This window comes from Gorilla gorilla, chromosome 16, assembly GCF_029281585.2.
Source record: "Gorilla gorilla gorilla isolate KB3781 chromosome 16, NHGRI_mGorGor1-v2.1_pri, whole genome shotgun sequence".
Taxonomy (NCBI): Eukaryota; Metazoa; Chordata; class Mammalia; order Primates; family Hominidae; genus Gorilla; species Gorilla gorilla.
In genome coordinates this window covers 78905055-78930392 of record NC_073240.2, presented here as the reverse complement: position 1 = coordinate 78930392, position 25338 = coordinate 78905055, and the positions used below count along the sequence as shown (strand labels likewise).

Here is a 25338-nt window from a genome sequence, read left to right as displayed (position 1 = left end):
TACATCGAAGCCACAATCAGTACTCAGTTGAAGACTTGGGGGTACCGTCTAAGATCTCTGTGACACTCCCTCTGTGCAGCTCTCTTCTCTCTAGTACTCTGCTCTATGAGCTGCAACTGCCTTGAGAGTCTCCACTCTATCTTCTCATCTCAGAGAGATGCTGGGCTCCTCCTGGGTTTTCCCTGCCTGCAGCCTGGCCTGGAAACTGTCTCCAGGCAGTAAGGTGAGCTTACCTCATTGGCTTTCCCTCTCTCAGGATCACTGTCCTGTGCTGCCTGATGGCCAATGTCCGAAAACCATGGTTTCCTGTATTTTTAATTTTTTTTTCAGTTCTTTAGTTTTCACCGGGGAGGGTAAATCTAGTCCTTGTTATTCCATCTTCACTGGAAGCAGAAATCTCAACCTACTTTTTAAAACTTTTAATGAAATATTTTTAGCACACAGACAAGTATATTGATTACTCAGATAGCCATGACTCATTTTTATAGTTTTGTCATATTTCTACTGCATTTTTAAAAACAGAACATTACTAAAATCCTCTCTCTCTCTCTTTTTTTTTGTTTTGTTTTGTTTTGGAGACAGAGTCTCGCTCTATCGCCCAGGCTGGAGTGCAGTGGGGTGATCTCTTCTCACTGTAACCTCTGCCTCCCAGGTTCAAGTGATTCTTGTGCCTCAGCCTCCCGAGTAGCTGGGACTACAGGTGTGCGCCACCACACCCAGCTAATTTTTGTATTTTTAGTAGAGACAGAGTTTCGCCATGTTGGCCAGGCTGGTCTTGAACTCCTGACCTCAGGTGATATGCCCACCTCAGTCTCCCAAAGTACTGGGATTATAGGCATTAGCCACGGCACCTGGCTAAATCCTCTCTCCTTGATCCTATTCTTCTTTACCTTTACAGAGATGGCCAATATTCTGTATTTGATAATTGTAATTTATGTGTGGACTTAAAAAAATAGTTTTGCTACATATATATGTATCCATAAGTAGTCTCTGTTAATAGTATAATCTGAAGGTATAAAACAGTATCATGCTGTACCTATAATTCTTCCATTTTCTTTTTCTTTCAGTGTTTAAAAAATGTTTATCCCTATGATACGTACAGCTTTGGCTGAAATGTACATTCCACAAGAATAATAATCTTGCTGTGTTTTGTTCACTGGGATATTCCAAGCATCTAGAATATTGCCTGGCATGTTGTAGGCTCAATCAATAATTGGTGGATGAATGAGTTAATTTTAAGTGCTGTATAGTACTTGACTATATGAACATGCCACAGTTTATTCTCCTGTTCGTGAACGTTTAGGTTGTTGTACCTTTTTATTTTTTTCTAATATGAACAATGCTGCAGTGAATGTTTTTGCTTGTGTCTCCTTGTGCACATATGTAAGAATTTCTTTTAGCAAATACTGGGTGTTAGGGGTAGGCACCTCTTCAACTTAACAGTACCTTGCTGAGTTCCTCTGCATGGTAATAGTATCAATTTATAATCCCACCAGCAGTGTATAAGAATCCCCATTTCGATTGGGTGAGGTGGCTCACGCCTGTAATCCCAGCACTTTGGGAGGCCGAGGTGGGCAGATCACCTTGAGGTCAAGAGTTCGAGCCCAGCCTGGCCAACATGGTGAAACCCCATCTCTACTAAAAATAATTTAAAAACAAATTAGCTGGGCATGGTGGTGCAGCCTGTAATCCCAGCTACTCAGGGAGGCTGAGGCAGGAGAATTGCTTGAACCCAGGAGGCAGAGGTTGCAGTGAGCCAAGATTGCACCACTGTACTCCAGCCTGGGTGACAGAGGGCGACTCCATTTCAAAAAAAAAAAAGGGAATCCCCATTTCTCCATATCCTCACCAACATTTGGTATCATTAGATATTTAAATTTTTGCCAATCCTATATACGTGAGATTATGTTTTGTTTTACTTTTGTTTTTGTCAATAACACATATTGTTTTTCCCAATAGGAATTCGATGTCTTCTTTCCGTCCTGGGAGAGGACATAATGATAGTCGGAGGACTGTGTTTTATACCAATGAAGAGTGGGAACTTTTAGACCCAACCCCTAAGGACCTAGAGGAGTCCATAGTACAGGAAGAAAAGAAGAAGCTGACCCCTGAAGGAAACAAAGGTATCAATGTACTTCCTGTTGTCTGTCATTCTCTGTACTGCCATCTGTTAACCACCAGTGATGTGGAGACACATTATTAGCAGGTATTTCGAGAAGCATAAGGACCAATGGGGGCTTGCATTCTCTTTGTCGGACTTAAAACATAAAGGCTTAAAAAATTATTTAATAAATGTTATAAGAAATAAATGACTGTCTAGTCCAATGGCTCAGTTTTTTGGGGGAGATAGCAGACTTGGAAGTCATTATCCTCTTTATGGAAATACTGATTTTAAAAAACTTTATAGAAATTTGAAATGTACACAAAAGAAGAGAATATAGTCTTATGAATTCTGGTGTACACATCATCCAGCTTCTACAATGTGAACTATGGTCTCTCTTCTTCCTTCTCCGTCTCTAAGCTCCTGCACCTCCCTGCACCCACTGTCAGCTGGATTATTATTGTAGGCATTAATCCATTGCATCTGCAAATACTTCAGTATGTATCTCTAAGAGATAATGACTCTTTAAAAAAAATTATAACTACAACTTCTTTATTATATTTATAGTTACAATAAATCCTTAATATTATTTAATTGCAATCTGCAACTGCATCTGCAAATGCTATAATATGTACCTCTAAGAGATAATGACTCTTTTAGAAAAATTATAACTGGCCGGGCATGGTGGCTTACGCCTGTAATCCCAGCACTTGGGAGGCTGAGGGTGGGCGGATCACGAGGTCAGGAGATCGAGACCATCCTGGCTAACATGGTGAAACTCCATCTCTACTAAAAATACGAAAAAATTAGCTGGGCGTGGTGGGGGGCGCCTGTAGTCCCAGCTACTTGGGAGGCTGAGGCAGGAGAATGGCGTGAACCTGGGAGGCAGAGCTTGCAGTGAGTGGAGATCGCGCCACTGCACTCTAGCCTGGGTGACAGACCGAGACTCTCTCTCAAAAAAAAAAAAAAATTATAACCACAACTTCTTTATTATATTTACAGTTACAATAAATCCTTAGTATTATTTAATTCCTTAATTGTTCCCTAAGTGTCTGTTTACAGCCAGTTTGTTCAAATGAGGATTCAAACAAGACCCACACATTGTATTTAATTGATGTCTTCTTAGGTCTCTTTTAATCTAAACAGCTCCCTGGCTTTTTTTCCCTTCCCCCTCCTTTGCCACATTTGTTGAAGAAACCAGGTCTTTGTGCTGAGGAGTCTCCCACATCTGGGTTTGCTGATTGTATTTCTGTGGGGTCATTTAACATGCTTCTCTGTCCCATGTAATTCCTGTATACTGGCAGTTAGAGCCGGAGGCCTGCCCAGATTCAGGGTTGACTTCTGATTCAACAGGAATGCTGTTTTGGTGGGGAGATGCTGCGTGCTTCCTATCGTATCGCATCTGAAGCCACATCATGTCTGGTTTCTCTCTTTTGATATTAAGATTGATCGGGATTTAGGGTTGTCATCTTGATTCATTCATAAAATTCTCCATCAGCCTTTTGCCTGATGCTTTTAACATTCATTTACAATCCTAGATTTATTTATTTTATTTATTGAGACGGAGTCTCGCTCTGTCACCCAGGGTGGAGTGCAGTGGCGCGATCTCGGCTCATTGCAACCTCCGCCTCCCGGGTTAAGCGATTCTGCCTCAGCCTCCTGAGTAACTGGTATTACAGGTGCCCATGACAATGCCTGGCTAATTTTTTTATTTTTAGTAGAGACAGGGTTTCATCATGTTGGCCAGGCTGGTCTTGAACTCTTGACCTCAGGTGATTTGTCCACCTCGGTCTCCCAAAGTACTGAGATTACAGCCGTGAGCCACCGTGCCTGGCCACAGTCCTAGATTTATTAATTCATTAGGAGAATATTGATGTTTTAAACATAAAATAACAATAAATAATTTTGAAATTCCACCTTATGCCTGATTCTAGCATGGGCCAGCAGGAATAGGGTGCAGGATTTGAGGAAACCTTTATTGCGAGAGTAAGCACTTAGGAAAGGAAATATTTTTTCTGTCTCCTGGAAAAGGACTGTCATGATTTGCTGTGAGAGGGAGCTTACCTGTGCTCCATAGGATCCTGGTGTAGAACCCACTGGTCCAGTGTGACATGGTGTAGAATGTGGCCACGCTGAATGTGCTGAATTACCTAATGCATGGCAAGGCCAGTGGGAGTGCCCAGAAGAGGGGCTCAGTATGAGCTGATAATGCTACCTGGAAAAAAAGAGATTAAAACTGGGGATTTGGGTTATTGAAAATAAGTACTGTTGGCTGTGACTTCCAGTAGAGACTGAGGGTGAAATAGAAGGATGAATGTGAGCAGGACTGGGGAGGAAGAATCGGGAGTGCTTAGTGAGTTGGGACGGGAGGAGAAACGCCCTGCACCTTGGAGACTGTTTTCTTGACGGATGACAGCCTTCTTAGCCCTCTGCCTAGCCCTTCATCCCCTTTGAGGGGAGTTTATGTGATAGAGAGGGAGAGACAAAGATGTCACTAGACTTTGATCTTACTCTCTTCATGGGTATTTCCTGAAATGGCTCCAATAATCAGCCCTCCAACTTGTCCATGTTATTCACAGAAAGTGAACTACCCTTCCTTGTATTTTCCCCTATCTTTAAGTAAACTTTTTATTGATGTATAACATACAGAAAAGTCCCCAAATCAGAAATGTATAGCTCAGTGAATTGTCACAAATTGAATACACCCATGAAACCAGCACTCACTTCAAGAAAGAGGACGATGCCAGCACCCTAGGAGCCAGCTGCCATCCCCGTGCCCTTTCCAGTCACTACCCCGCCCCAGGGAACCACTGTACTGATTCCTAACAGTGCAGGTTGGTTCTGCCTGTTTCCTAACTTTATATAAATCACACTTACATACTCCCTTGTGTCTCCTCTTTATAATGTGAGTATATATATTTCAATCTATCTACACTAAAATTTATTTAGATCCCATAGTATTTTTTTTTTCTTTTTTAGTGATGGAGTATCTGTGTTGCCTAGGCTGGCCTTGAACTCCTGGGCCTAAGCTATCCTCCTGCCTTAGCCTCCAATAGCTGGGACCACAGGTACATACCACTGTGCCTGGCCTGACAGTATTCCCGAATACTCTTTTTTTTTTTTTTTTTTTTGAGATGGAGATTCGCTCTTGTTGCCTAGGCTGGACTGCAATGACGTGATCTTGGCTCACTGCAACCTTCGCCTCCCGGGTTCAAGTGATTCTCCTGCCTCAGCCTCCTGAGTAGCTGGGATTACAGGCATGCACCACCACGCATATTTAGTAGAGACAGGGTTTCTCCATGTTGGTCAGGCTGGTCTCGAACTCCCGACCTCAGGTGATCCACCTGCCTCGGCCTCGCAAAGTGCTGGGATTACAGGCGTGAGCCACCATGCCTATCCCCAAATACCCATTTTTTAAGAAGGGGAATCTAGTTATGCTTTAAAACATGCATGTCTTAGTTTGTTTTATACTGTTAAAACAGAATACCATAGGCTGAGTAATTTATAATGAACAGAAATTTATTTGGCTCATGGTTCCAGGGCTAGAAGTCCAAAAGCATGGCACTGGCATTGGGGCGAGCCTTTGTTTTGTATAGTCCCTTGGTGGAAGGCAAGAGAGAAAGAGAGCAAGAGAGGGCAAGAGTGAGGGAGAGCCAGGGGACCAAACTTGTTTTTATTGCAAACCTGCTCTGGTGATAACTAACCCACCCTGGTGATAACAACATTAATCCATTCACAGGGGCAGAGTCCTCATGACCTAATCACCTGTTATTAGGCCTCACTTGCCAATACTGTTACATTGAGGATTAAATTTCTAACACATAAACTTTGGGGGACACATTCAAAGTATAGCAATATTTGTATGTTAAAAAAAAAAAACAACAAAAACCAACATACATTTGAGTGTTTTTGCTTTTTTGCTAAGGACAAATTAGCAAAAATAGGATGCTTAGTATGTCTTAGTTTTCCATGAAAAATGATCCTGTGATACAGTCTTCCAAGGAAGGATCCAGTGGGGGGAATCAATCATCTCTGGCTGAAGCATGTTGGTTACTATCTAGAATGCAGTGGGGGCAGAGTCATCAATCTCCTGTAGTTCTCAAGGTGGTGAATGTCAAACTCCCTGGAGGATGATTTGTGGGGATGCTTTATTTTGTTATAGTTTCCAAAAGGAAGATGTGGTTTTTGTTTAAAATACAAGTTTTGGCTGGGCACGGTGGCTCACGCCTGTAATCCCAACACTTTGGGAGGCCGAGGAGGAAGGATCACGACATCAGATCAAGACCATCCTGGCTAACACAGTGAAACCTCGTCTCTACTGAAAATACAAAAAATTAGCCAGGCATGGTGGCGGGTGCTTGTAGTCCCAGCTACTCGGGAGGCTGAGGCAGAATGGCATGAACCTGGGAGGCGGAGCTTACAGTGAGCTGACATTGCGCCACTGCACTCCAGCCTGGGCGACAGACCGACACTCCGTCTCAAAAAAAATAATAATAATAATAAAATACAAGTTTTATTTTTATGTAGGAGTAACTGGCTCAGGATTCCCCTTTGATTTTGGACGTAACCCCTACAAAGGAAAGCGCCCTTTGAAAGACATAATTGGGTCGTACAAAAATCGTCACAGCAGTGGTGACCCTTCAAGTGAAGGCACATCAGGCAGTGGCAGCGTCAGCATCAGGAAGCCGGCCTCCGAAATGCAACTGCAGGTCCAGAGCCAGCAGGAAGAGCTGGAACAGTTAAAGAAAGACCTGTCCAGTCAGAAGGTAACTTCTTCTTCTGGCTTCTGTCTTACCCCACCTCAGCAGGCCAAGGATGGGAGGAGTAAAGCCCAATTTATGTTTCCCTGAGTCTTTCTGGGGACAGCTTTGTTTCCCAGGAGTTGCTTTTCCCCTGGAGGTTTCATATTGCCATGGCGGTCATCTAGGCACGGCTGCTGTGCTTGATCATTGGTTCAGAGATGTTTGCATTTGCAAGGAGAGTGAAGATCTCTCAAAGGAGGACAGAGGAGGTTGCTGTCTGCACCCACAGCCCAGTCCTGCCCCTGAGGTTGAATCTCCCTAAACACAGTTTCAGCCCAGAGTTCTTTAACAGTCATTAAAAAGAGTTTCTGCATCCTATTCAACAACGGTTTCGTGAACTAATCAGATCTAATTACATTTAATTGTTCAGCAGTTCAGTGACTCTTAGAGCACAAATTTTTTAATACCCATGACATTTACTGGATACCATTGCTAATTATAGTGGACATGTCCATTATTTCCTGTTTCCTATTACTGTTCTCTACAGACAGTCTTTATGGAGTAAATATTTTTTTCCTCTATTTTTGAGATCCTTCAAGAGGAAGTTCAGTATTAAAATGTTTCCAGTAAAGTTTCTACGTTTCCTCAAACTCTGTCGATTACTCCATGTAATGTTGTTATGATTTCTGCTTTTCCTCCTCTCCTTGCTCTCTTCACCCTTCACTCCATTCTCCTTTTGGCTCCCAGGAGCTTGTTCGACTGCTCCAGCAGACAGTCCGGTCATCCCAGTATGACAAGTATTTCACAAGCAGCCGGCTCTGTGAGGGGGTCCCAAAGGACACACTCGAGCTTCTGCACCAAAAGGATGATCAGATTCTGGGCCTTACCAGCCAGCTGGAGAGGTTCAACTTGGAGAAGGAGAGTCTTCAGCAGGAAGTGAGGACGCTGAAGAGCAAAGTGGGCGAGCTCAACGAGCAGCTGGGAATGCTCATGGAGACCATCCAAGCCAAGGACGAGGTCATCATCAAGCTCAGCGAGGGCGAGGGCAACGGGCCTCCTCCCACAGTGGCGCCCAGCTCCCCTTCGGCTGTGCCTGTTGCCAGGGACCAGCTGGAACTGGACAGGCTGAAAGTAAGAGTGGGGCAGGGGCTCTGGTGATTGGCATGAGAGACCACCGATGTTGCCCCAGAGGCCTGGCCTCCGTGAGCTGATTTTGTGTGACGGCAGAACAGCTGCACACTTTTTTTTTTTTTTTCCCACAAGTGTAACAGGACTTACCATCAAATAATCATTAATCTTCTGTGGAGCTTCCTTGGAAAAGGAAACTCTTGCTGTTGCTTTGAACAGTTTCAAATCCTTCCCCTCCCTTGTTTTCAGGCAACTAAGACTTCTCTTTCTATATATACCACCCTTAGTACTTCATTATCCCTTGTATCATATGGAGGCTGTTTCTTGCCTCTCCTGTGTGCATGAAATCACACACAAACTTAATTTGCACAGCTCACTGCAGGACCTAGTAGATGCCTGGTTTGGGAGCATTGCTCCTAACAGCTAGTATGGGGTTAGCTGGGGAAGCGGACTCCAGCTTCCAAGTAGGCCTGGGAAGAGGGCCTGTTCAGAGTCAGTGCCCCCAACACCCAAGATGGGAGGGTCCTGACACTTAGTAGGAAGGACAGCTTTCCTCCCCGTGTCCTTCTCTGGGCTAGCCCTTAGGCTGGGAGGCTATTGCCTGAACAGAAGTGACCCTCCTAGTCATGCCTGGGGTGGTGACCAGCTGATGCGGTAGGAGGAACACACAGCATTTGTGAGAGGTGGGGGCAGCCTGCATTTCTCTTCTTGCCTGTAGAGAAGCCTAATGATTCAGAGGGGAGGCCACAGGGAGGATCATAACATTCTTGCTGCCACCGGTTCTTGAGACTTTGTGGGAGAGGTTTTAGGTGGACAAGTGGCCCCCAGGACATGGGGCATCAAGTATAGCCTGTTTGACCCCAGCAGACCCCAGACATGTCTGTAGCTACTGGTCTCACCTAGCCCGAAGGCGTCCCTCACCTGGCCACCCTCATCTTGCAAATAATGTGTCTCTGAGGGTGTTTGGCTCCGGATGGAGCTTGTCCTTGGAGGGCAGAGGTTTGCTACTGTCCAGGTTGTTACTGAGTATTTGCTTCATGCCTAGCAGTACCTTTCAGGCAATGCATTGAGTGAGGGAATGATGGGCATGCTAGGGACCCTGAAGATAATTCCAAAACAGAAGTAAAAACACCGGAATCATGGCAGCATGGCTGGAATATGTACATGGTCCCCATAGTGACCACTTCTCACTGACAACACCCATTGGATATGTGAGGCCCAGAGGATTTATGAATGAGAAAATCCAAAACAACAAGAAAACCTCTGGTCTCAATACTTTACACTTATATCTACTATTTAAAAAAAAAAAAAGTTGGCTGTGCATAGTGGCTCACGCCTGTGATAGCAGCACTTTGGGTGACTGAGGTGGGCACATTGCTTGAGCCCAGGAATTTGAGACCAGTGTAGGCAACATAGTGAAACCCCCGTCTCTATACAAAAAAAAAAAATGGCCAGGCACGGTGGCTTGCACTTGTGGTCCCAACTACTGAAGAGGCTGAAGTGGGAGGATTGCTTGAGCCCTGGAAAGCAGAGCAAGGCTGCAGTGAGCGGAGATCCTCGCACCGCACTCCAGCCTGGATGACAAAGTGAGACCCTGTTGCAAGAAAAAAAAAATAGGCTTTGTGGTTTTTGTTTGTTTGTTTTTTTAATAAGAGGTCTTGGTTAGCATTGCCAATGGAAGTTGGGTTTTTTAATGTACACAACATTGAATATACATGACCCTAAATATATACCCATCAATAATACACATTTTGGGATTACTTAATGAAAACAGAAATTTTTATTTTTATGTATTTATTTTTTTTGAGACAGTGTCTTGCTCTGTTGCCCAGGCTGGAATGCAGTAGTGCAATCTCAGCTCACTGGAGCCTTAACCTCCCTGGCTCAAGAAATCCTCCAGCCTCAGCCTCCTGAGTAGCTGGGACTAGAGGCATATGTCACCACACCCAGCTAATTTTTATATTTTTAGTAGAGACGGAGTTTTGCCGTGTTGCCCGGGCTGGTCTTGAACTCCTGAGCTCAAGTGATCTGACTGCCTTGGCCTCAGAATGCTGAGATTACAGGCATGAGCCATTGCATCCAGCAGACAGGTGAAATTTTTATTTTGCAAGTGTGTCTATTTCTGTAGTGCATAGAACAATACTATAGTGGTGAGTTTCCAGGGCGTGCGTGACACTTGGCAGTGGGGGAGACGTGTGGAGCAGGTTTTCCCGGGGAGCGAGCCGGGGTGTGCGTGGAGGTTATGCTTCGTGGCTGTCGCGACTATGCAGCTCCTTCTGTAGACAGCTAATGGAGCTGATCGGGATACAGCGCTGATCAGAACAGGACATTCCCTCCTCTTTTCTTTTTGCAGCATAATGGGTGGAGTGGTTTTGAGCCATGAAGTTTTTTTCCTCCAACGTTTCTCAACTTAACAAGTTTAGCAATTTTTAGCAACTCAACAAGCCTGTGGCCCCAACATATCACAACTGTGAGGTGATGTGGCGACAGTTGATGAAGAGTCAAAGTGGTTGTTAGGTGGATTCCAGGTGAGACAGTTGAGGCCTGCCTGGGTCCATGACCTCATGCTTTCTGACATTGCTCTGTTATTGCCAGTGCTGGGGGTCCCTCTGCAATGCAGAAGGTGTTCTCACCTCATGCAGGTCTCCTCTGCAGTGGCACTGGGAGAACTGGAAAGGCTACAGGGAGAAAGAGGGAGCGCACTGACAGAAGTGGGTGTTCTCGTGTGTGTTCCCTCATAGCCCTTCAGCTCTAGACAGGGTATGGTTGAGGAAGAAATATTGATTCCTACTTCTGATTCCAAATTTAAATGTCTAAGTGGAAAAATATATATATTTAAGATATATTTATTTAAAGTATATTTTATATATTTTTAATTTTAAAGATATGTTTATATATCTTTTTTGCTATTGCTGTTCTTGACCAGTTTTCATGCTTTATTGTCAGTGGATGCTGCCTGTAAAGATTTCTGCCATTTGGAATTTAACTTTTTTTGGTGTGGTCTAATGCTTTTTGTTTCTATAGTATTCCGAGGCAGGAATAAACATTGGTCCTAGGATTTTGCCACTCTAGTGATTTAAATCATTATTTCTCCATGTTTCCTTCGAATCCTTTTCTGTGTTTCCGTAATTCTTCCATTTTTGAAGTATATGGACTTTGGGATTGTTCCATTCAACATTGTGGCCCCAGCACTTCCATGTTGCTTTCATTAGCGATTTCAGTGTTGTCCATCCTTTGTGTTATCATTTACTTCATCCTTGTCTTTCTTCCTGCGTTTGCTGTTCCATGAATACCTCCGTGCCTACAGCTTCTCCTTCTTCCAGCTCATCTATGCATCCAGCTGTGTGCCCACCCTTTTACTCTGCACGGGTACACAGGCACTGCACTCCTGGGCCTCACAGTTTAGTTTAGAGGCACAAACAGAAAAGCAAAATGACAACTGGAGCAAGCACCAGGAGGGAAGGGGATGTGGAACAGCGTGGGGTGATGCTTTACATTGAGCATGGCCTCTGGAGCCAGCCCAGGTTGGATTCAAACCCAGATCACCACTTAGGACCTCTGACTTGGCCAGGTGAATTCATGTCTCTGCCTCAGTGTGTTTGTCTGTGAAATAGTGCTTATTTTCCTCATAGGTATTGTGAGGGTTACAGGCGGTAATCCATGTAAAGCCCTCCCTCACACAGTGCCTGGCTCCTCATAAGGTCTTCACTGTTAGGTGTTGTTGCTGTGATCATCATCGTTCTAGAGAAAGTATCTGTAATATAAATGATCAGGACTTACTTAGACTGTAACACAAGTTTTAAGTTAAAGACATACATGGCGGCTGATGTTACTTGCTTTCACTGACCCACCTTGTATCACTCAGTCTCTATCCATCACTGTTGAGTGTTTTCTTCAGTTGTCCTCCAGCCAGCTTTCCTTTGGCTGACCTGCCTTTTAGTAATATGTTTGCTTAATGTTTCCAAATATGAGACCTTGGGCCAGGTGCAATAGCTCATACCTGTAATCCCAGTGCTTTGGGAGGCCAAGGCAAGAGGATCACTTAAGGCCAAGAGTTTGAGACCAGCCTGGGCAACATAGTGAGATCTCATCTCTACAAAAAAAATTAGCTGGGTGTGGTGGCCATGCCTGTGGTCCTAGCTACTCAGGAGGCTGAGGTGGGAGAATCACTTATGCCCAGGAGTTCGAGGCTGCAGTGAGCTATGACCATGCTACTGCACTCCAGCCTGGGCAAGAGTGAGACCCTGTCTCCCCCACCTTTTTTTTTTTTTTGATACAGAGTCTCACTGTTTCACCCAGTTTGGAGTGCAGTGGCATGATCTTGGCTCACTGCAGCCTCCGCCTCCTGGGGTCAAGTGATTCTCATGCCTCAGAAAGGGTAGCTGGGACTACAGGTGTGCGCTATCACATCTGGCTAAATTTTTTTTGTATTTTTAGTAGAGACAGGGTTTCGCCATGTTAGCCAGGCTGGTCTCAAACTCCTGGCCTCAAGTGATCCTCCTGCCTTGGCCTCCCAAAGTGCTGGGATTACAGGCATGAGTCACCATTCCCAGCCAACCTTGTTTCTTTAAAAAAAAAGCTTTTAAGACACCAGTAGAAAGGAGATTCAGGTGAGAAAAGGAAGTCCAACATTCAACATTTCAAGTACTTGTCATGACGTGACAAGTACTTGAATGTGCTCAGGCTGAGTATGATGCCTATCGAAGTTCTAGTGGGAGTCAGGGGCCTGAGACTATGGAGCTAAGAGCCCACTGGTCTGGCTCTCAGAAGTCTGATTTGCAGGCTAGACAGTAATTGGGCAGCTTTCTATGGCTCAATTCTTCACCTCAGAAATAAAGATGGTGAGAATGGCTGCCTAAGAGTTGGAGTTTTAAACAAGATTAGGAATCTCACATGCCTAGCACGGGGCACCTGTAACCCATCACAAGTGCTCCATAAATGTTAGCGATTAAAGGGAACATTGAACCATTTTCAGTTCTTCTGCATTTTATGGGGGAAGTGGTATAATCCCGTGGTGGTTTCTTGTTTGGCGATGGGGAATTTCTGTAGCCGCATCTCTGGGGAGCGGCAGCAGTCTCCTGCTTGTGATATCACCAGAGTCTGTCTTGACTACCCTGGCCTGCCGTTTGAGCTGTCTTGAACATAATTTCTTCTGTGATTGGGAGATTAGGAACCTCACACACCAGCCTGTCAGATTATAAAAGAGAGACAGAAGCTGGGGGAGAAGAGACACATTTATAAAAGACTAAATTTGTAAAGAACATTTAGAAGTCACTGCTCAGAGGTAATTCGGTTTAGTATCCTTAGCAGCTTCTTCAATTCATTGTTTTTATTATTAGGAAAGTCTAAGGAAGTTTTCTGAGCTTCATTTTCAGTGTTTTACATGAAAACACTTCACCCCCTTTTTGGTTTGCTTTTTGTTGCTGTTGGATCCTTTCAGCTTTCTTGCTTGGAGTTTCAAGGGCTGAAGCCAATATGACATGTGTTCTGCCCCGACCTGCTCTCAAAGTTGGACTTGGCAGAACTTGTCACCAGCTTGTTATGTTCTTTTATAGACAGAAAGCAAATAGGCAAAGGTTAACAATTGGCTAATTTAGGTGAAGGCTATATTGTGTTCATTGTACTTTTCTTTCAACTTTTCTGTAAGTTTGAAATGTTTCAATGTTGAAGAATATGTTCTCTTACATGCCTTATACGTTTTAGGTCATAGGATTTGTTATTAAGAGTGATTTTTAGTTATGGGCTGTATATGTATGTAGACTTTTTTTACGTAAACTGGGTAAGTGAAGATGAGAACCTTCAGAAAATATGTTCAGTTTCTCTAGTTTAAAAAAAGTAAGGTATTGCTTTTTTTTAACCACCTCAATGAATATGGATTATGGATAGATAAAATATTTGCATAGATTTAGGAATATGTCATATTTATTTCTCCTGTCATCAGTTGAGAAAAACTACCACAATTAAATAAAAATATCTTCTCCATCTCCGTTACGGCAGTCATGCCTGCCTGTCTTCTACTACTGTAAATGGCCAAAAAGATTAATTAGGAAGTGCCTTTTAACAACTTCTAGTTCTTTAGAACTTACTCTAACTTAGCAGGGCTGTTTGATTGGTGAAGCAGCAAGCTACTGACTACATAGGGTAATTAATTAGTCAATATTCAACCAATGTGAATTCAGGGATTTTTTTTTTTTCTAACAGGATAATCTACAAGGGTACAAAACCCAAAACAAATTTCTAAATAAGGAGATTTTGGAACTCTCAGCTCTACGAAGAAATGCAGAAAGGAGAGAGAGGGATCTGATGGCAAAGGTGGGTCAGGATAGGTGGATTCTATTACCTGGTGGGGGGTAAGGTTAGGAAACCATTAAAAATAAGCATGCTTTACAAAGCGGTTCAACTCCCAGGCTTGGAGAGATGTGGTTACTGATAACAAAATATATTTAAAATACATATAGTACATAGAGCTGTATAGTTAGTCTCATTTTATTATCTCTGATGAAGACAAAGATAAATGCCCTGAGATGTGAGTTTTTCACATAAACTGGATAAGTAAGAATGAGAAGCTACAGAAAATGTGTTCAGTTTCTCTAGTTAAAAAAAGAACATAAGGTATTGCTTTCTTTGTGTGTTACCTTTGTTCATAAGCATTTTTAATAGATTTTGAAGAAAACAAAGTAAGTACATAATTATAAGGTCACCTAAATTAAGATTATTTGGGTTTTGATTTATGCTGTTCAGTTTTGTATTTATGGAGATGGTGAGGTAAATGCCTCCTCTATGAACCCAATAGGGTTGGTGTGAAAGTCAGCTATGATTATGGCTGGAAGGGGCTTTGCACAAAGTGTAATGGGATCACAAACATTTCAGCTGTCATCAAATGAGCTGTAATCAAATGATACTTGTCAACAGCTGTTATATACCTGCTATACTTTTTTGAACAGAACTTGAAGCATCTTCCCAGACCTTATTCCTGCATGTTTTCTAGGGTATATTTGATTTGTCTGATAAGGTGGCAGATGGGAGCTAGTCCTGGACCACAGTGTCCTAAGAAAGAATGGGTATAGCATGGAGTGGCCACTCATGGGCCATGTGCCAGATGGCACCGAGCTGGACCTCAGTAATTGGCATGTAGCCTGGTTTCTGCTGCTCTCTCCACCTCTGTCCAGAGGTGATGCAATTGTTGGCATCCAGAGGTCTGATTATCAGCACTCCTTCTATAAGGAAGAGAGGAACCCACTGCAGGCCATTTTAAACATGAAAGGTGGTCTGTGGCATAAATTAATTTCTTGTCTTTGCTACAGTCTGTCTCTGGCTCACTTCCTAATAGTTTTGGGTTTGTTGTTCACTGGTCATTTGAGTACCTAAAGATTGCTCTTCCTGTGTCTCTGTCTGAATGGAGGTAACCACCACATTCTCTGCAGTATTCTAGCCTGGAAGCCAAGCTCTGCCAGATAGAAAGTAAATACCTGATATTGCTCCAAGAAATGAAGACACCAGTGTGCTCAGAAGACCAGGGGCCCACCCGGGAGGTCATAGCCCAGTTGCTGGAGGATGCTCTGCAGGTTGAGAGCCAAGAGCAGCCGGAGCAAGCATTTGTTAAACCTCATCTTGTCAGGTAAATGTGCTAGTGACTGTTGGGGGTAGTGCACCCCATTTCTGAAGTCCCTTTTTCAACAGCAGGAACCATTCGCAGAGAGCCGTACACAACTGTGTGTCTCATTTGGTGCTCATGACAAATGCTGTCAGGTCAGCAGAACAGTAATGTCTTCATTCTCCTCTAGTAATCAAGTCATAGAGCGGGGACTTACCACAGGTCTTCTGATTGCAAGACCTATTTTTCGTGTAAGTAAGGGAGCCTTCCTTCTGATCCTTCCTTACTTCAGGAGGAGCCAGTCTTCCAAGAAATAGGAACCTTCTCCTAAAACATAGCCCTACCCACAGGTGGTTCAAAACAAAGGGGCCCTTAAGTGGGGAACTGAGCTTACGCACACACACACACCCCATATATTTTTGGGGAAAGCACTGAATCTGGAAGCCAATGATGGATCTTGGATTAAGAACCCTCTCATAACCTGTCTTCTAAAAAATATGAGACTCATGAAATACTTGAACCAGGAGAAATCTACAGATTCACGCAGTTCAGCCTCTTGTTTCCACGACTCAGGACCAGCCCTGTGTCTAGGCCTTGCTTACTGCAGTCTCCTTGCTTCTCCTGCCCCACCCCTGTAGGCCCAGGTGAAGCCTTGCTTCAGTTTGACATGACCTTTCCCTTCTCTGAGCTTACAGCACCAGCCTGCATTGTTTGGGCTACTCAGATGACAGAAATATGCTCAGAAAGTACCCAACACCATCTTTACTAAACACTTTTATGGATGTTTGCCATGTGCCAGGAACTGTGCTAAGGGTTTTATGTGCAGGGTTGTACTTAATGTTCAGTGAGGTGAGTGTTTTTATCCTCACTTTACAAGTGAAGAAGCGGAGTATGGAAGTGATATAACTTGCCCCGAGTCACCCAGCCTGTGAGTGGTGAGGACAGGCCCTCAGCCTGGATAGTCGGGTTCCCAGGTGCAGTAGCGCCACCTGTACGCTGGGGATTGCTGCTTTGCTCATCGTGGTGGCTGTTAACTTCTGTGAGCTCTTGGAGCGCTTCTAAACGTGCTGTGTGTTCTTCCCATGCAAAAGCGTTTTGTGCTCTTACTATTTATATTGTGTGTTCAAATTTTATATATAAGTGAAATAACCATGTATATTGGTTTATTTTCAACTTTTTCTTATGGAAAATTTAAAACATACAAAGAAGTAGACAGAATTATGTAACATATACCCCTGTGTGCAACTAACTTGAGCAATTGTTAATGTTTTGCCAATATAGTTTCATTTTACCTCCTCACTCCCCACAGGTTTTTTCTGGAATATTTTATTTTATTTTATTGTTTTGTTTTGTTTTATTTTGTTTTTTTGAGACAGAGTCTCGCACTGTTGCCCAGGCTGGAGTGCAGTGGTGCAATCTCAGCTCACTGCAAGCTCCGCCTCCCGGGTTCACGCCATTCTCCTGCCTCAGCCTCCTGAGTGGCTGGGACTACAGGCGCCCACCACCACGCCCAGCTAATTTTTTGTATTTTTAGCAGAGACAGGGTTTCACTGTGTTAGTCAGGATGGTCTCGATCTCCTGACCTTGTGATCTACCTGCCTTGGCCTCCCAAAGTGCTGGGATTACAGGTGTCAGCCACCGCGCCCAGCCTTTTCTGGAATATTTTAAAGCAAATGCCAGACGTCACGTCATTCCACCTGTAAATACTTCAGTGTGTATTTCTGACTGATGATACCTTTTTACATACTAATCCCAGATACATATCATTTTGAAACTTATTTCCTTCAACATTATTTTCTGAAATTATCCAGGTTGATACAAGTTACTCCTGAGCTATTTTTTTAAGAGATGAGGTCTCTCAGTCTGTTGCCCTGGCTGGCCTCGACCTCCTGGGCTCAAGCAATTCTCCTACATCAGCCTCCCAAATAGCTGGGACTGCAGATGACTGAGCATGTTTACCTTCTTTGTAGAACATCATTGTATGAATCTACCATGGTGTCTTTATTCCTTCCCCTCATGGAGGACATTTAGGTTCTTTCCATTTTTCCTTGTTACAGTGATGCAAGGACCATCATGGTCCATATTCCCATGTGCCCACGTGAGAGAGTTTCTCTAGGGTGCAGACTGGAAGTGGAATTCCTAGTGTATAGAAAATACATACCTTTAACTCTGCTTGCTAGATCTGATTTCCAAAGTGCTTGAGTAAGTTTACGCTCAGCAGCAGTGTGTGAAAGGCCTTTTTAGTAGTTTTCTTTTACTGGTACAACAAATTATCATAAACATAGTGGCTTAAAACAACACAAATTTGTCACTTAATAGTTCTGTAGGTCAGTAGCCCAACATGGGTCTCATTGGATTAAAATCCAAGTTTAATTAAGGGCTGCATTTTTTTCTGAAGGTTCTGGGATAATTGAAGTTGTTGGCGGAATATAGTTCCTTGCAGTCATTCATAGGACTAGGTCGCTATTTCCTTGCTGGCTGTCAGCTGTGGTTGGCGTCTTCTAGAGACCCCTGCATTCTTTGGCCTGTGGCCCCTTTTCCCATCTTCGGGGCAGCAGCAGCAGGTCCAGCCCCTCTCACACCTCCCGTCTCTCCTGCCTGACATTTCTCTGACTGACTCTTCCACTTTGAAGGGCTCATGAGGATATTTGGGCCCACCCAGATATCCCAAATAATCTCCTTGTTTTAAGTTCTGTAGTTTTAACTGCATTAACGTTCCATTAACAACATTCCTATTGCCATGTAATGTAAAACAGCCACAGGTTCCACTAACTGGGACGTGAACATCCTTATCCCTAATAGCTTATAAATACATTCTTTGTTTTTTTTTAATCTTTTAAAATGATATTTTTAAGCATAAAGTTATACATATGTAGTGTATATATATGATAAACATACACATACATTAATGTAGCCAAATTTATCAATCTTGTTTTTGTGCTGTTGCCTGCGTTTTCTTCCATGCGTTTCATATTTTCAGTGTTAAACTGTTTGGGATTGTTTTTTTTCCCTGTATAGTGTCAAGTAGATATCTAATTTAATTTTTGCATATAGATAGCCAGTCCTCCTAGCTTTATATACTGAGAAGTCGATTATATCCTCACTGATTTGAAATGCTTCTCATAGTTCAAAGTACCACGTGTGCCTGATTTGGTTTCTAGACTCTCTATTTCTGTTGCATTGGTCTTTGTTGCTAAAACTTTGTCATTTAAATTTTTCCTTTTGTTTTTATCAACAGTGAATATGATATTTATGGGTTCAGGACTGTACCTGAGGATGATGAGGAAGAGAAGTTGGTTGCCAAGGTCCGCGCGTTGGATCTGAAGACTCTCTACCTCACAGAAAACCAGGAAGTCTCCACTGGGGTCAAGTGGGAAAACTATTTTGCAAGTACAGTGAACAGGGAGATGATGTGCTCTCCAGAGTTAAAAAACCTCATCCGTGCGGGCATTCCCCACGAGCACCGTTCCAAGGTGTGGAAGTGGTGTGTGGACCGTCACACCAGGAAGTTCAAGGACAACACTGAGCCTGGCCACTTCCAGACCTTGCTGCAGAAGGCGCTGGAGAAACAGAACCCAGCCTCCAAGCAGATTGAGCTGGACTTGCTGCGAACTCTGCCCAACAACAAACATTACTCCTGCCCCACCTCAGAAGGCATACAGAAGTTACGCAATGTCCTCCTTGCCTTCTCCTGGCGGAATCCAGATATCGGCTACTGTCAAGGCCTAAACAGGTGGGTGCACAGCACAAAATGTTCCCATTTGCCATTAGGCAACTTGTAGGCACCGGTGCTGCCTGGCAGCTCCCTCCCTTCCTGGTTGGCCAAGAAAAGTCAATATTTTAAGAGAAAAAAGTAGTTGCAGCAAGCCAGTTTTCATTACACAATATCCCCAGTTCTAGAAGAACTGAGAGAAAAAACATGCTTTTAGAAAGTATTAAGAACACAAGAGTTAAATTCATTTGAAACTACTTGGAGTCTCATTTTTTCCTGTTTGTTCTCATCGCACTCGGGTTTTGATCAGAAGTTTGATTTTATTAGTTTGTAATGCATGGAGCGGAAATTGGTGGTCACCCATTGTTTATGCAGTATACAGGATCTTTTTGTGAATCAAGAGGTTGCCCCAAACAATTATTCAGCTGATTGAAACTTAGCCCTTCATGGACTTAAACTTGTTTCCTTTTAAACTAGAACTTTTAACAGGTCTTGCATACTTCCCTACTTCCATAGGCAGAGGACGCCGAAAAGCCTCTCATGGTTTCTGGGTGATGTAGGCTCATCCTCCTGAGCTGTGCAGGGATGGGACAAGACCTCAGGAGGACTGAGGTTTGCTCCCCACAAAGCTCTTCCTGTCACTGGACTTTGCTCTGACTGCTTCTTACCTGGCTGGCACGCTTTCTGCTTACTGCTGTCCTTGCAGTTGTCCATTTATATTTCTGTGTAATGGAAGTAGGTAAGCAAGCTTGTTAAAAATATGGATAAAGGTCCAGTGCAGTGGCTCACACCTGTAATCCCAACACTTTGGGAGGCCAAGGTGGAAGGATCGCTTGAGCCCAGGAGTTTGAAACCAGCCTGGGCAACATGGTGAAACCCCGTCCCTACAAAAAAATTGGCTGTGTGCGGTGGGTCACACCTGTAATCCTGGCACTTTGGGAGGTCGAGGCAGGCGGATCACCTGAGGTCAGGAGTTCAAGACCAGCCTGGCCAATATGGTGAGACCCTGTCTCTACTAAAAATACAAAAATTTGCCAGACGGTGGCACATGCCTGTAATCCCAGCTACTCGGGAGGCTGAGGTAAGAGAATCACTTGAACCCGGGAGGCAGATGTTGCAGTGAGCCAACATTGCACCACTGCACTCCAGCCTGAACAACAGAGCGAGACTCTGTCTAAAAAAAAACAAAAAATTAGCTGGGCATGGTGGCATGTGCCTCTAATCCCAGCTACTTGGGAGGTTGAGGTGGGAGGATCGCTTGAGCCCAGGAGGTTGAGGCTGCGGTGAGCTGTGATCACACCACTACACTCCAGCCTGGGCACAGTGAGACCCTGTCTCAAAAAAAAAAAAAAAAAAAGATATGGATAAAGTAAGAATGAAAAAGTTCTGCATGTGTACTTTAGGAATTCTGTAAGCCATGCATGAGCTGGAGTTCTGAGTGCTGACGTTTGTTATGGCTGCCCACAGGCCTTTTTGCTCCTGCTCCATGCCAGGTATTGACCTCCAGGTAAGGGTTTTCTATTTGTGTCTGAAATGAGAGTACTGCAGGAAGAAAGGATTTTAAGCTGGAATGTTATTTGGTTAAGACCTGAAACCAAATGGTTTTCAGTAAGTCATTGTCTCTGTGGTGGTGAGGATAGGGCAGCCTCTCTGTGTGCCCTCAGAAGGTGAAAGGGACTATAGCTACTCCTAGACAGTCTCCACTTTTAAAAAGCCTGTAAGTAGGATCCTGCCTAATAAAGCAGTTTTGTTTTGCTTAAAGCCACCATTCACACTGCATACTCAATCTAAAAATTCCTGGAAGCTGGAAACCCGTGAAACTCAGGGTCCTGGTGAGGACTTGAGTATGCCTGTTTGGGGTACAGTAATGCTCCATTTATCTGGCATTGTCATGGAATCAGTTTTTTCCTACATAAATGACACTTCCAGATAATTAAAGCTTTCTGTCTACACCTCCGCCCTCACCACCGTTAAAACCTCTGAATTGTAATTCTTTGGGATTTTTTTCTTCACAGTATTTGGTACATGTCCATGCCTTCTGAGCACCCAGAACTTGAGGAGGACAACTGTAGCCTTGTCTAGATGATGGTGATTCAGACCTGTCATCTGGAATATTGGTGAATTTAAGTGATGTCCTCAAAGGCTCTGTCGCTTTCAGACTCTCTACCCCTTCTCCTGGCGCCATTGAGTCCTGTCTCTCAATTTGGTGTCTCTGCTTGCGTGTCTTGTTTTTCTCTCCTCTGTCTCTGCCAGTGGTCACCATTCTCCTTTCCATCCCATCCCTACATACTTGAGACATCCCCTTCCTGGACTTTTTTTCCATTTAATTTGAGATGAGTTCATTATAGTTTTATCTAAGAAAAATATTCTGAGAAATGGCTTCAGGGATTTTCCCATGAGTGTTGCTCATAAGCTTCGTGTGATGGGCAGAAGTTTTGGGTTTCAGCTGAGTAGAGGGAGGCCTTTCTCCCACCTCTTCCTTTCCATCCTGCTGCTCCAGATTCCCGCTTGGAGCCATACCAGGGCTATTGATTAGTGACAGCATGTAAATAGCTGACCCCAGTTTCCGTTATGAACAACAAAGCAAGTGAGACACATGGTCCTCTTCCCCTGCTGTGCATGCAGTGGGCACAGCGCTGTTAGCTCCTTTGGGGTGCCCTCATCTGCAGCCCATTTTATTCCTTCAGCCTGGAAGCAGGATGGTGTTGGGAAAGCTGTTTTAAACCATTCTGTATTCTTTGTTACTTACATTCACATCTGGAATTTTTGTGCATAAAAGGGTTATTTGGAACTTCTTGATGAACTCAAAGAATCAGCTGCATTTGCAAAAATCTTTTTTTTTTTTTGAGACGGAGTCTGGCTCTTTCGCCCAGGCCGGAGTGCAGTGGAGCTATCTCAGCTCACTGCAAGCTCCGCCTCCCGGGTTCACGCCATTCTCCTGCCTCAGCCTCCCGGGTAGCTTGGACTACAGGCGCCCGTCACCGCGCCCGGCTAATTTATTTGTATCTTTAGTAAAGAGACAGGGTCTCACCGTGTCAGCCAGGATGGTCTCAATCTCTTGACCTCGTGATCTGCCCGCCTCGGCCTCCCAAAGTGCTGGGATTACAGGCGTGAGCCATTGTGCCCAGCCGCAAAAATCTTATAATGAAAACTTTTTTTTAATGAGGCTGGCTGATCATTGGGAAACAATTTCATCTTTGAACAAAAACCAAATGAAAGTGGGAAAAAGTAGCTTTGCTTTTCAAATTTTAGGAAATGCACCCCCCCCTTTTTTTTAATGAGACAAGGTCTCGTTCTGTTGCACAGGCTGGAGTGCAGTAGTGCGATTATCATTCACTGTAGCCTCCACCTCCTGGGCTCAAGTGATCCTCCTGCCTCAGCCTACTGGGTAGCTAGGACTACAGGTGTGCATCGCTACTCCTGGCTGATTTTTGGTTTTTTGTTTTTTTAGAGATGGAGTCTTGCTATGTTGCCCAGGCTGGTCTTAAACTCCTAGCCTCAAGTGATCTTCCTGTCTTGGCCTCCCAGAGTGCTAGTATAATAGGCGTGAGCCATTAAGCCAGGTCCTTCTTATTCTTTATTGGAGAACTAGAAATAATTTTGGCCATGAGAGAAAAAGTGGCTTAAAGCAGACGGTCTCTGTGGAGACTGTGGTAGCAGCTGTCTGTGCCTGGGCTCTCATCTTGTCCTCCCTTTGCTTGTAGGTTGGTGGCAGTGGCCCTCCTGTACCTGGAACAAGAAGATGCTTTCTGGTGTCTCGTTACCATAGTGGAAGTTTTCATGCCTCGAGACTATTATACAAAGACTCTTTTAGGATCCCAGGTAGTTCTGAAAATTCTGTGTTTTAGTCACCACTTTTAGAATTGCAGCTGAAATGTGACCTGAATTAAACCTGCGGTCAGGGTCAAGGGTTGCTTTGTGTATGTGACTTCAGAGACTGATTCCTGAAGACAGCAGGCCACATCTCAGAGGCTGTCCCCAGTCATGGCCTGCTGTTTGTGACTGAGGCCAAGTTGGGCTCATTCAGCCCCCTGCGAACCAGCAGAGTCAGACCCGTCCTGCAGGCCTAACATTGTGTTCACTGCTCTGCACTGTCTTCCCCGGACACAGGCCTACCAGTGGGCTGAGTCATAATCCAGGTGTGCTTGGGTGACTGGTGTGTTAGCTCAGGCTCTCAAGAAGCAATGTCAGGCTGGAATGAGACAAACCAGAGACTTCAGCGGGGGGAGGCCCCTGTGGAGGACAAGGGACAGAGAAGTTCCAGCCCCAGGAAGGGAGGAGGATGGGGAGGAGAGTCCCAGACCCTGTGCAGTGACCACCATGCAGTCCTGAGGAAGTCTGGGCAGGGCCAGTGGGGAGCCCTCAAGCCAAGGGCAGCGACCAAGGCACCTGCCTCCACAGATGGGCTGCATTCCTGCGGCTGCCGCACCCATGCCCTGCTGCTGGGAATGAACGTGGTGATGCACCAGAGGGGCAGCAGCGGGGCCTGCAGTGGGAGTCTGAGTGGCGCATTTCATGCCATCCACACCTGGAGTCTGACGCCAGGGGCCAGGGCAGAGTGATAAGGGCTGGGAGAGCCCAGTGTTTCTGCCTTTGCTTGGGACAGTCCTGGCCCTGGACCAGATCCTTGGCCCTTGAATCATCCCTAGGCTGGGCTGGGGCTGCTGCCAGCACTGGCTTCCCCGTAAGCCGGCCCTTCGCATGTGGCCCAGGCTCAGGCAGCTTCTCTCTTAGCCACAGCTGTCCCCGTGAGTGCCTGCTCTGTCTCGTGTCTCTTCTCCAGGTCTGTGCCCCCGCCTGGCCTGCCTGCTCACAGCCTCTCCTTGCCCTTCTCCTGCACCACTTGGTGTTGCAAGGCCTGGCCCCGCAGGCCAGCGGGAGGTGCTGGCAGGAGACTGAAGGGTGACAGGAGGGACTGAAGGGGTTTTCCCTCTCCCCATCTCGGGCACTGCCTCTGAAGGTGGCTTTGTCTCCTCTGTGCCCAGCTCCTGTCTGGTGGGTCCTCTGTGCCAACAGCTGACCCCACCGGCTCCCTTCATTGCTCCCCCGCAGGGTGGCTTTCTGCCCTTGCTATAACTCTGAGCTGCCTCACTGTCAGCTGTTTGGCTTCTCAGCTTTTCTCTCACCAGTGTGGCCAGCCCCTGGATGACATTCACTCTGTGACACATATTTAGAGGGATTTCTGTTTTCCTGACTGGACCCTGAGCAAGTGTTCTTTGCATTCGCATTTCTGCCTTTGGAGGGAGGGTCCCCATTATTGCCTCCTGTTTCCGCCCGTGCTCCTCACATCTCTAGCTCCCCAGGCTGGAAACTCAAGCCATCCTGGACTCCTGCCTCCTTCCCCTGTATCCCTGTCGTCACCATTTCTAGTGCTGCCGCCTGCCTGGAAGCTTACATCTGTGTCCCCTTTTTGTCCCTTTCACCACAGTGGGGCCACCGGCCCGTCTCCATCACTGCAGTTGCCTCTCTCCTTTCTTCCTGCTGCCACTCACCCACAGCTCCAGTTTAACCTCTGTCTCACTCAGGTATTCAGTCTCATCCCTCTGCTGCTAGTGTCTGGGGCTCCTCAGGGTAAAGATGCCTTCGAACGCTGCCAGGGCCCTCCTTCCTGCCCGCTGATGGGGCGTGTGTTCTCTGGGCATGCCCATCCCCTGGGTACTCTCCTACATAATCCCTCTACTGGAACAACATCCCATCGCTTATCTCCCTGGGAAGCTCCTGTGCAGCCTTAGCACACAGGCCTTCTCCTCTGTGAGTGGTCCTTCCCGCCCCAAGGCAGGCACGGGCCCCTGCTGCTGTTCCCACTGCTCGGGTGCAGGCCTCCGGGACAGTGGCCACCTGATTGGATCATCCTTGTGTGCCTGCTTGTCCTCCAGCTAGTCAGTGGTACCTGAGGGCCACGGCTCTGTCTTTCCTTTTTCTTTCTTTTTCCTTTTCATGTATGCCTGGCACCCCACACAGTAAATGTTTGAACTTACATGAGCTACTCTTTGGCCAGGGAAAGAGAGTTGGCATTTACTGAGCCCTGGCCCCGTGCCAGCAGCTGTACAACTGCACAGAG

At 45.2% G+C, this 25338-nt stretch overlaps 1 protein-coding gene across 2 annotated transcripts in view; it reads left to right on the top strand.

The window, feature by feature from the left end:
* TBC1D2B (TBC1 domain family member 2B) overlaps positions 1-25338 on the top strand; it is an 82532-nt gene that overhangs the window by 45456 nt on the left and 11738 nt on the right. For both annotated transcript variants that reach the window (XM_031002319.3, XM_055363912.2), the window contains exons 4-10: positions 1960-2123; positions 6629-6867; positions 7591-7974; positions 14173-14283; positions 15396-15589; positions 18804-19298; positions 22982-23099. In XM_031002319.3, the coding sequence (XP_030858179.1) occupies positions 1960-2123; positions 6629-6867; positions 7591-7974; positions 14173-14283; positions 15396-15589; positions 18804-19298; positions 22982-23099 (1705 nt within the window). The remainder of the gene's footprint in view (positions 1-1959; positions 2124-6628; positions 6868-7590; positions 7975-14172; positions 14284-15395; positions 15590-18803; positions 19299-22981; positions 23100-25338) is intronic.